This window comes from Arvicanthis niloticus, chromosome 8, assembly GCF_011762505.2.
Source record: "Arvicanthis niloticus isolate mArvNil1 chromosome 8, mArvNil1.pat.X, whole genome shotgun sequence".
Taxonomy (NCBI): Eukaryota; Metazoa; Chordata; class Mammalia; order Rodentia; family Muridae; genus Arvicanthis; species Arvicanthis niloticus.
The window spans coordinates 68957124-68969448 of record NC_047665.1 but is presented as its reverse complement, the minus strand read 5'-3'; the positions used below and the strand labels follow the sequence as shown (position 1 = coordinate 68969448).

Below are 12325 nucleotides of genomic sequence, written 5' to 3'. Positions count from 1 at the left end.
TCTGCACCTGACATAATCATGCCCCTGATCAAGCATGGAGCAAATCACAGTCAGCTGCTGTGAACAAACTGAAGCACCCCCATAACCACACCTGGGATTAAAATGAAAACATATTGTCAAAATGTTTCTATATTTTTTAAAATTAAGGCTAGGTTGCTGACACATGCCTAAAACGCTCTCCTTGCGGAGTGCTGGGGTTAAAGGAGGATGAGATTAAAGGCAGGCAGGCCAACACACCAACGCCCTCCCTGTCTGCACAACAGGCAGCATCTGCATCTAACCTTGGTATCTTCCCATATACTTGAAAATTGTTAGACTATAAAGGAAATGATATATAGTTATACACAGTGTTGTTTAGGAACATACAGGTCCAGTACAGAGAAGCATTTTTAATATTTTTGATTGTGATTTACAGATAAAGAATTGGCAGGCGGGCTCAAAGGATGGACTATGTGTGATAGTGGAATTACTACTTCTCAGAAAAACTGCCTTCTGTTCCTCTATATCTCTGTAAAAGCCAGTATCCAACTTTTCAGGGCTCCTTTCCTTGTTTTCATCAAAACATACTACAATTCTACAGTGTCTTAGGACAGGAATTGTCTGGCTAGTGACTCCAGTTTCTACTGCTGAACCCATCTCCCTCCAGACACAAAGTGTTCCCGTATAGCAACTAATGATTCTAAGCCCATAGTAACTGCCATGTCATGTTCAGATCAATACTCTTCAATGAATTCTTTAAGAAGGAAAATAGAGCAAGACCAGCATAATTGATGTGGCTATTAGAACTGGGGGCAGAACCATGGTCCAAAGCCACCTCCCATCTAACACAGTCCATGGTGGACTGCCCCGGGAGAATGTGCTAGTCCAGAAGCCTCTCGCATCTGAGGCCCTGGTTCTTCTCACGATACCACAAAACAAGTGAAATGCCCTCACCCTCACCTTACTCCATCCTTAGATTCTTTAGTGCCTGCTCTCATCCTGTAGTGTTCCTTCTTGGAAGGTACCATTGTGCAAATGTGTGCACTCTCTACCTCTCCTCTCAGAATGATCTGCCAGGAAAATACAGCTTGCCTTCCAATCCCCAGAGCCTACTATACATGTTCTAACATCTGTAAAACAATCCACAAATGGGATGGTAGAGGTGTGCCACAGGGCAAGACAGCTTCTAAGATCCACATTCACAGAGGAGGAGCCTCTTACAGCCACAGCACCAGGCACTCACTGACAAACAAAGAACACTTACGGGGGTGAGCTGCTGGGAGTTCAACAGCTGCTGGAACTGCTGCTGCTGGATAAACATCTGCCTCTGCTGGTCCGACAGCAGCCCTAGTCCCGAAGCACTGAAAAACCAGCACAGCCTTACGTTCTACTGTGCCCTTCTCAGGGATGAGGTGAAAGGCAGCTTCTTCATGGGGTAGTTAGCAAATTCATTTTTAACTACAGTACTTCATTACCTACAAATTATTCTTTCTCCTTATATACATAAACTCAACTGTCAAGTAACAGAAACAGTCAAATAGTTTAAAAAGGTATAAACGTATGTGTTTTAGAAAGTATTCATCTGTCCCCCACTTCATCAAAATCTGTGATAAGAGTATCAAAATTGTGCTTTAAAATTTGAGGAGCCAGTATCATGTGACTACCAAAAAAGTACCTTTTTAAAATTTAGTATACATGTACGTAATAAGGAAAAATAACATTTTAAGATAGATATCCCAGATAAGGACTGACATTTTCGGTACAATATATTTAATATGATACTAAAATGAATTTTTAATTGAATTACATCAATTTAAAAAGACAAGCATACCATGAGTAGTTAGCACTTAATTTTTCCTAGAGAACATCTACAAAATAAATTAAAAATCCTAACCCAAAACAAGGACAACACTGATAATATGTTGCATAAAAAACAAAAGAAAATACTAATAACAATGACAACAACACACCGAAGCAAGCATCTTACCTGTTAGTCAGTGTGGCGGCTGGCATGGGATGTGCTGCATTAGGTGGTACACTGGTGTGGGTAAGGGGGGCAGGGTTCTGAGAGATTGTGACCGGAGTCTGAATAACACCGTTTAAAGCTCCTACAATGCCGTTAATTGCCAGTTGGTTACCTGGCAAAGCTCCAATTATTCCACCCACTGCGGACACAGCAGGAATGGTGGACGTGACCGTCTGCATTCCACTAGCTAACGCCCCCACTGTCACACCATTGACTTGCTGAACCCCACTGACTCCAGAGCCTTGCTGAGCAGGGCTCTGCCCAGCAGGAGGGGGAGTAGAAAGGGCAGAAGAACTGCTGGTGCTTTGTCCACTGGAGGTCAAGTCCTAGTGTAAAAAGAATGAGTTGGAAAGAGGGCAGTAAGACTGTTTAACACAATTTTAAATCATTCAATGTAATAAGTAACACACAAATGAACATAACCACACACACACACACACATACACAAATGTTTTACCTGATTTAATACAGGAAGAGAGTTGTCAGGTAAAAAGCTGCCTCCTATATGTGGGCTCTTACTGCTGTTCAATGACTCAGTAGTAGGAGCTAGAAACAGGAAAAGATTAAAAAACACAGGCCCTATTAATTACGTGTAAAATTAAAAGCTATTTCAAAGCAGAAGCTGAAGCCCATAGTTCTGTTACTCCTAACACATATTTAAATGGAGGAGGTAGGTGCTGGGGAGGTAGGGGAGGCAGTGTCTTTGTGTTGAATATTGTAGCTTAATTTTAATAATGAAATCTTACATTTAAATAAATTTTACCATTAAAGTATCTATTGAAATGAAAACAAATTCAAGGAAATTACTAGGGCTGTCTCTGTCCCTTAGAAATAACTTACCATCTTCTTCATGTAACCAGTAACCAGTCACTGTGTACATGACATTAAGAGTCTTACTCACCAGTCTGTGCTGTGTACGTGTGGGTCTGATGACATGGACTGGGGTTTGTTGTTATTGCTGGGAAAGGCACTGAAAGGTGCGCGTTCAACAACTGAAGACGTTCTTTTTTGGCAGTCAAGTTTTTAATCTGTTCTTCTAATCTTCGATTTTCAACTTGAAGTTGATGTAATGACTTTAACATTCCTAAAACTGACAAATAATTGTGTGATTTTTTTTTAAGTAAAGACAACTCCACTCCCATGACTGACTTATTTTATGGTCATATCGTGAATTGCTTTAGACTTAAATTAAACATGTAGAAATTTTGCATGTTAATGCTAACATGACTGGGGTTTATTCCTAGATCTCAATGTAGACACAAACATCATGTTATAGTGAGTGTACACACAAGGAAGACTGTACCTAGATGTACCACATGGAAGTTTTGCTATGGTGTGTGTGTGTGTGTGTGTGTGTGTGTGTGCGCGCGCGCACGCTCGCGTGTGTCTGTCTGTCTCAAATAAACAATAGCCCACCCACCCAACCCCAATCAGGTTCCAGTAGTTTCTATACTCAAAGAGAAATGATGGCACTTTATTTTCCTCAAAATAAAACTTAATTAAAATTTCAAAGTACTTTTGGTGATTTTTTTTTTTTATAAAAAAATAATAACAGCTAAGAGTTACAATAGGAAAATTCACGTCAATATGCTTTACCTCAAATAAGAACACATTTTCTTAGTTGTACTGTTTAAACATGCAGGAGCTGGGAGATGCAGTCTATGGGAGAGTGAGCATGCACTTGACATGTACAAGAAGGACCCAAAACAACAGCAGCAGCAACCAAGCATGCTGCCACACACTTGGCAGAAAGCCTGCCAATGGCAGCTGCTCAACATGTCTCTCTGCACGCTCCCCAGCAGGGAGCGCTGTGTCTGGACCATGCTACTTCTCTCTGGAGGAGGAAACAAGCTTTTGGCCCTGACTGATCACCTAAGATACTGTGTTAATTCTTCCAAGGCTTGGACTTTTCAACTGCCAATCAAAAACATTGTGGTTAGGCAACAGTGATGGACATTTGAAAAACTTCAGGTATTAAAAAGTTGTATTTGCTAACATGACCTCAGGGCTGTCCAAAGACCTTCCAGCATTACAAGACTTAAGGTGCCAGGTAAGAACCGATAATACAGCTAGTCTGCCCTCTAATATAACCTGTTTAAAAGGTGATGCCCACATCAGTTTCCTCACGTTAAACAGTTTGGGGTAGGGGCACCATCCATAAAAGGATCAATTCAAGGCACTTAGCTCACTAGCAATTTATTTTAAAGCCCAATTATTTAAAAATACAAAATAATATAAAAATAAAGCACGGAAAGTTTCCACGCCAAAATGATAAAAACCATCCACTCTTCTCCTTAACCTGATCCAACTGTACTGTACTGTTTTGACTGCGTTGGCGCTCCCACCGCCATTGGTATTAATACTAAATATGTATACAGAAAATATACCATGTAATTTTCTAAGTAGGATTAACATTCTGATTAAATATAAAATTTACTGATTACTATTCCTTTTGCAAGAACAGGGTCTAAATAAATAGCCCTGGCTCTTCTGGAATTCTCTATGTAGACTAGGCTGGCTCCAAACTCACAAGAGCCTGCCTCTGCCTTCCAAGTGCTGGGATTAAAGATGTGTGCCACCTGTTTCTACCTGTTAAGTGGCAGAATTAGAAACAGGTATCATATCTGCCTAATTACTCTTCCTTCAAATTCTAAAGTCTGATACCTAGCTAGATACATTTTTTTTTTAAAGATCTCTGGGCATGGGAATGTCTAAGTCCTGAGCTGAGAGGAGAGAGCATGCGTTCTCACAAGCTGTCAAGAGCCAAGTCTCGTAGGACAGAGGAACTACAGCAGCTGTTTACTTCAACCAGGAACCAGATAACAAGACGTGAAGGCAAGCTTTTCAATTTTCATGTCACTTATCTTCATACCAACCCTAGGAAAAGGGGACAGCCTTGTTCTCAAGTTCACAACACAGTAGAGAACTTGAACAACCAACAAACAAACAGCAAAACTTGCTGGAGATACTCTTAAAGACAAAGACAAATTTGGAGTTAACACTGTAGAGTTAACTCTGACCAACTATGGTGCATACCTTCTCTAATTACATATAGTGCATGACATAATGTCATTATTTTGGGTAAACAGTTTTTCTGTATTTTATTTGTTTATTTGTATTTTTCAGGGCACAGTTTCTCTGCGCAGCTCCAACTGTCCTGGAACTTGATTTGTAGATCAGTCTGACCTCTAACTCAGAGATCTGCTTGCTTCTGCCTCCTGAGTGTTGGGATTAAAGGCATGCAACACCACCACCCACTTCCAAGTATCCATTTTAGATAAAAGAAAATGAATACTTACTGTCACTAGGAGTACCCTGTTCTAATAAAAACTGTTGTCCTTCACTCCACTGCCTCTCCAAGAGTTGTTCAATACTTGCTGCTACTGGAGGCACATTTTCCAAACTACTATTGCTTGGTTGATCATATCGAATCTGTAAGTTACTCACAGGGGATCTGTCAAAAACATTTATTCTCAAGTTAAAAAAAAGAAAATGCATCTAAGTGGCAGCATACCAATCTCCTGCACCGTGCTAAGAGCCCATTTTCCTATATACATTTTCTAGCACCAAGTGGCCTATGGCAGAGTATCGATAAAATCATAATTGAGTCATTATCATTCTTCTTCACTAAATTATAGAATAAAATAACTGAACATAGTAAATAATTAAAAACCACTAGAAAACAAACGACCAAAGTTCTTTGAATAGGCTGTGAACAAACAGTATGGCTTTCTTTATAAGACACAGGGAAACCAGACATTAGAAGAGCTTTAAGACAGACAGACAAAAGGAAAAGGGGGCTGAAGACATGACCCAGGGGTTGAGAGTACTCCATGCTCTTGCAGGTCTAGTGCCTAGAACCCACGGATGGCTCACAACTCTGTCTGTAGCTCAAATTCCTGGGGATCTGATGCCCTCTTCTGGCTTCCTTGGGCACTGGGTCTTCATATGGTGAACATAAGTGATGTACATGTAGGCAAAGTACATATACACATTAAAATAAAATTCTACCACTATGTCTTAATGTACATGCTATCAGAATAACACTACCAATGTAACACTGTGGAGGCCATTTGAATCCTAAAGTCCAATAAAAAGAAAATTTTAATGATTTTTAATTAAAAATAAAATCCTTTTCAGTTCTATCAATCCAAAATAATTTATCTGTGTAGAATGTAGATTATACAAGCTTTTTGTAATGTCTTAGATTAGTTCTTCAAATAGATCTTAACCCTTCTAAAACAGAGAAAAATGATCATGCTCTATTCATATGTCCAGTTTTACTTTTCCATTAGTAAATGGGGCCATATTTGTCTCTAGTCTCCATTCTATCTTACTGCACCAGTAAAGAGAATTAGTGTCCTAAGTATCTTTATACAGTGATCTTAGTTTAACAATGAGGAAAATGGACATCTGAGGATTTGGGAAGGGAGCGCCACACAAGGACCAGGACAGAAATTCTCAAAGTCTGCTTAGTCAGTTAAAGGCATCTAAGTCACTCAGGTTGGAAAACAATGGTCTTCTATGCAATGAACTAGAGGTCTGGTCCAGGCAGAAAGCTTGTTTTTATTCACACACACACTCAGTTTGTTATATATACAATCAGTTTCTTAGAGACTTCAAGTAGTAAGGCTCTACATGCAAGCATCATGAGTTGGCCACCACTTTCAAAATACATTTTGTCAAGGTTAGTTGGGCCATTCCACTTTAGGTTCATTTTTAAAGAATAATGTAATACTTAAATGTACACTAAAAATAATTTAATACCATTCATAAGATTATGGTCTGTTTAAAAATAAAAAATTTTACTAAGCAAAATTGCACTAGGGAATTCTGAAGCCATTATAGATAACTTGTGTGATGATGTAACTTTTAAGTGGGGACATGGAAATTCTTCCTCTACTAAACATGAGGAAGACTCCATTAACTTTCTCATTGAAAAGAGAAGCATACACAGTATAGAAATACAATATAAAAATCACAGAGCAGTGGTGTATTTCTCATTCTGTAGTTCAGACTCCTCATTTCCAAATGAGAAATATTTTCTCCAGAACTTAGTAAGAAAAAATAACCACATTACTTTTACATAATTCTATTATAGGAATGATATGAGGGAAGGCACATGTCTATGTGCCCCTGGGAAATGGAGGAGCTTACAGGAAAGTATCTACAATGGGAAAGAATGTGCTCACTGAGTAGGGGTGGTCCACACCTTTAATCCCAGCAATAGGAAGGGGGAAATCTCTTGAGTTCAAGGCCAGCCTAGTCTACAGAGCAAATTCCAGGACAGCCAGTGCTGCGCAGAAAAACACAGCCTTTAAATAAAATAAAATAAAATAAAATAAAATAAAATATGCTCCTTAAGGAACATTCCCCGACTGAGCAGCACAAACATCCCTTTTGTCAGACAAAATGTGACAAGTTCTCCTTTTCAACGGAACTCCTCCCTGACATGAGGACCCAAGGACCACCCAGACCTGTCCTCCTCCCACCCAACTAAAGGTGAGGGAGAATTTATAAAGCTGGAGAAAACAAACTCAAGAAGGATGCCAAAGCTGAAAGCGGAATAAAGACAGACATCACTAAATTCCATGTCTTCTTATAAGCGGACATGTGCTCCACAGCACTGTTTCCCATCAACAACAGAACAGACCCACAAACCACCCTGACTTACAGTAGTGGTTTACTGATAGACAGTGGGGAATGCTCCTCACATATCATACAAGACCTAAAAACACACACAATACATTAGATATACTCTGCTTCCAACAACGTAAAAAAACTATAGGGATTTTAGGAAGCTTCATTTGTGAAACAGCAACTAGAGACTCAGCCAAAGCTGAGCCTCAAGAGCGACAGTCTCGGTTTGTATCTTAAGGCATCAGTATTTTATAAGCAAAAAATAATCACCAAGTCAATGCATTAATCATCCCACAAGCTAAATATACAAATGATGAATGGTTCAAACTGATTAGAAACACATGAAAATGTATTCCTTTTAGCTTAGAAATCTAACAATGTGTTTAAAATTAACATTTCAATTAATTTAGAATCAATTTTCTTGTCTAGACAGGCTTCTTATCTACAGAATGCTTTTATAGCCTCAACAAATATACACTTTCCTACTCGAGATAACAAAGTTTCCAAATCACAAGGTGTTTCTTGCCTATGCTTCTCAGTAATAACAATCCTTACCTTGGAGAGAGGCTTCCTCGGGGTGAGCTTCCTCGACCAACCAGGCTTCGGGCATTGTCTCCAAGATCTTGATCTGCAGAGTTGATAATAGGACTCTTACTAGAGATACCAAGTTTTAAGTTCCTGCTCTGAGTTTTCCTAAAATACCTATCAAGGCTGTGCCAGAATCTTTCCAGTTATGAAAGAGGAAGGCCTGCCATGCTGCTGGTTGAGAGCTGTTGATCTGTGTGGCATGTGCAACACTGTCTGTACACATCTTTGTGGGTGTACAAGGCCACGGATCATGTGCTCTTCCCTTACTCCTTTCAATTGTACAGCACAGAAGCATGGTTTGAATTGGCAGTGCTCTCCCCTCAGCCACTTTTAATTTCTATGGTTAAAGTAATGAACTGCAGCTGTAGACAACTAATCTGTATGCTTATCACAGGGAATCCTTATGCTTTGAATTTTTTAACACTTTGTCTCCCAACACAAGTCACAAAATACACTGATACATCAAGACAACTCACCACACCAATAAATATGTAACATGTTTGCAAATTGGCAAGAACAATTAAAAATCTAGATATCTGCATTAAACGAAAAGTGTTCACCTTGAGAAATCTACTGCTGCTATAATAAGAAATCTCCATGTCTTAAGCAGATTGTATTCCACCCTCACGGCCCTTTCCAATCTGTCTGTCCTCTCTCAGGACTGGACTCCCCTTACAAGAGTCAGGGAGTCACTGACTCTTCAAGGGTATGTACATGATGAGTGATCCCTTCTTGTTGAACTGTTAAAGTCACTCCTTCCCTGAGACCAGCCAGGACTAAGTGGACATGTCAACAAATCCGTAAGGATGGAATGAGACAAACACAAATGAACAAGTAATTAAAACAGTACAAGAGGCAAATGCAACAAATGCTAACTGGTCTTAAAAAAAAAAAAAAAAAAAAAAAAAAAAAAAAACCATAGGATTACTAAATACTGCAGAAATTCTCTAAGAAGGATATTTTTAAACCAAGTTCGGGTAATTCAATTTTATGAATTATGCAAATAAAGACTTGAACTATTCATGGTAAAACCCAATGCCATGTTGCTTTCATTGCATAGACTTGAGGACTGAACAAATCTGTTAGAAAAGACACTGTGCCACTCCTGCCTGCTGATGGCTCAGACTAAATATTTGCACTTCAGAGAGTAAAAAAACACAGCACTGTTTTACAGCATAACATTTACATACTTCCAAATGTAATTCTTTTCGCTTTTCAAAAAAAGAAAAACAAAATTGTGTACTAATCACATCCCTAGATGGCTGCCTTTCCTTCCTTCCTTCCTTCCTTCCTTCCTTCCTTCCTTCCTTCCTTCCTTCCTTCCTTCCTTCCTTCTTTCCTTTCTTCCTTCCTTTTCTTCCTTCCATTTTAAAAAAATGACCTAATACAGAGAGGGTTTACATACACCAGGGAGGGGCTTTACCTGTCTGGCTGCTTTCAGACTGAGCCATGAGAACTGCCATGGATGGATTTTGATTTAATCTACTGCCATACATATGGGCTGGTGCCTGACTAAGAGAAGATCCAGAAACGGTATTTGCCTAAATGAGAAGAAGCACAAAGTTAGTGATCAGACTGAAATGCCTGCCTTGATGGTTTCCCTCCCAGTCTCAGCTGTGCTCTCACTCAGAAGGCAAGCACAAATGCAGACGGGCAAGATAAATGCTTTAACATCTAACAGCAAATTCTGAAAACTACAGTGTTTCCAAGGAGTGGCTCATTCTGTGAATCTACTTACACTGTAACTATGTGAACTTAGAACTAATTCTTTAATCTCGTTAAGCCATTTAGGAAATCAGTCAGGTAGACAACAGATGTTTAACAAATGCTGTGTCTCTCAACATCACAAGCTGGCTAAGAATGTAAAAGGTTTAACTTCTACTTCTAGTAATTTGACTGCTCAAAGCCATGTTTGCCATTGCTTAATACTGTCATCAAAAAACCACAGTGTTTTTGTTACTTCCTATTTTGAGAGACTTAGAAGCCTGCTGCTTGTGCCGTTTTGTTTTGTTTTCATCTTGAAAGAAAGCAAACAGGCATCACAAGTATATTTTCTATACAATGCAAAGCCCAACCAATCTCAGCTTTGCCCTGACCCCATATAAGGTCCTGTCTTTCTGGCAGAAAGCCAGGTCTACTGACTGAAGAGCTCCTCCAGACTGTGACTCCCTCATGTTACTAACCACAAGTCTGAAGGCCTCTTACTGGGACCTGTGCCAAATAAGCCCAACTGAACCCTTACACAGGCGATGTCAAAGAGGCTGGCCAAAGGGTTGCGTAATCAAAATGCCTTCTTTGATGTGTATACGTTCCCACTTTCCAAGAATATCATAACCTTAAGATGTGCCATTTTGGAAACAAGTCTCTTCTTGTACACAAAATACTGTAGCTAACAGAAACCATTTACTATCTTGAAATTATTTTCAGAATAAACAGAATCATAAACTAATTTTTTCTCATAACCAAAACCAAAGCATTATCATTTTAGAATAAACCTTTTAAAAACAACTTCCAAAGACAGCAATATTTCTAATATAAAGAAGCAAGATGACAACAGAAGAAACGCAGGGCCTGGTGACATAGGTGACAGCTCAGAAGAGATTGATGATGTCAGTTATGACAAAGCACATATCTAGATAATAAATTATTTCTGGCCAACTCCTATCTTGAGCAACAGTGTATTGTGGCATTTAGATAATTTAGTAAGTATACAATAAGGCTGTAATTTTATAATTCATAATAGTGGTTTCGAACATCCAGAACCCTGACTTTCCATTGTTCCAATGTACTTTTTAGTTCATATTTAATATGTAAATTCAATTTAACAACCTTTCTATTTTGTCTCTTCTTAAGGACCTACATAAAGAGTCAGTTAAGTTTATACTGTTTAATAATTGAGCAGACAAAATACCCAGGTGGATAATGACTCTTGCAACCAAACTTTATGACTTGAGTTCTAATCCTGGGATCCACAAAATGGAAAAACCTGACTCCTACAGGTGATCTCCTCTTGATACTCACATGTGCAAAACACACACAAACACACATATCACAATGTATAATTTATATATTATCTCACCTAGTACACAGTGAAAGATAAGTGAACTTCAACACTGGATACTTCCTATGTATTTAACAGCATGGAGATTGAAAACACAATAAACTAAGCTATATGACACTCTTGGACTGAGAGATAGCTCAGTGGGTAAGGGTGAGGCTACCAAGCCTGGGGACATGAGTTCCATTCCTGTGACTGAAGGAACACTGACTTTTGTAAGTCATCCTGACTCTTACATGTGTGCTATGGCATATGTGTGAATGCAACTGCAGAAGGAAACAGTTTTAAAAAGTGACTTTGCCTCTCCAAAAAGCAACCAGTGAGGAATATTATCTACTTATAAAATAAGCAAGAACAAGAAAATTGGAGACACATCAACATTACAGGGCACCAATAACAAGCCTCAGATACTAGAACTTAAAAAAGTTTTTTCCATGGAACTGTTCTACTTTTGAGACACAATTTTTAAAAGGTTAATTGAGCATACAGAAAATTACAAGGAGGAAGAAAGTTTATTTTGAAGAGGTTTCTTGATAGCAGAAGAGAGATCTGCATGTAGCAGGGGACAGGTGCATGGGGAGGAAGGGTAGGTGGGGAGGAAGGGTAGGTAGGGAGGAAGGGTGAGTAAGGAGGATGGGTTGGGGCAGGGTCTTAACACCTGCACAGTAGAGCACACTCAACCTGTAGGCCCATCCTTTTTTTCCTTTGCTGTCATCTAATTTACTATCAGGAATACCTTTTCAGTTCCGAGTTTCATTTGTTGTTTTTGTTATTTAAGACAGGGTTTCTCCTTGGCTGTCCTGGAACTTACTCCGTAGACCAGTACAGCTGTCTCTGCCTCCTGAATGCAGGGATTAAAGGTGTGCACAGACACTGCCCAGGCAGATCCAACTCTTATTAGAAATAATTTTTGAAAGGAGGTAACCCTGCTGCTGCCAAGAGTTTCATATTTCTCCTTGATAGCTTCAAATTTAGAGGTGGTATTTTCTTATCACCTTCAGCCAGTAAGACCACTATAGGAACATAAACAAAAG

The 12325-nt window shown here is 39.1% G+C and overlaps 1 protein-coding gene across 20 annotated transcripts in view; it reads right to left on the bottom strand.

Moving 5' to 3' along the window:
* The window catches only part of Mllt10 (MLLT10 histone lysine methyltransferase DOT1L cofactor), a 137855-nt gene that overhangs the window by 6385 nt on the left and 119145 nt on the right, over positions 1-12325 (bottom strand). For all 20 annotated transcript variants that reach the window (XM_076939547.1, XM_076939550.1, XM_076939546.1 and 17 more), the window contains 7 exons: positions 9657-9774; positions 8201-8273; positions 5305-5459; positions 2907-3095; positions 2463-2551; positions 1967-2331; positions 1244-1340 (listed from right to left, as the gene is read on the bottom strand). In XM_076939547.1, coding sequence (XP_076795662.1) covers positions 1244-1340; positions 1967-2331; positions 2463-2551; positions 2907-3095; positions 5305-5459; positions 8201-8273; positions 9657-9774 — 1086 coding nt within the window. The remainder of the gene's footprint in view (positions 1-1243; positions 1341-1966; positions 2332-2462; positions 2552-2906; positions 3096-5304; positions 5460-8200; positions 8274-9656; positions 9775-12325) is intronic.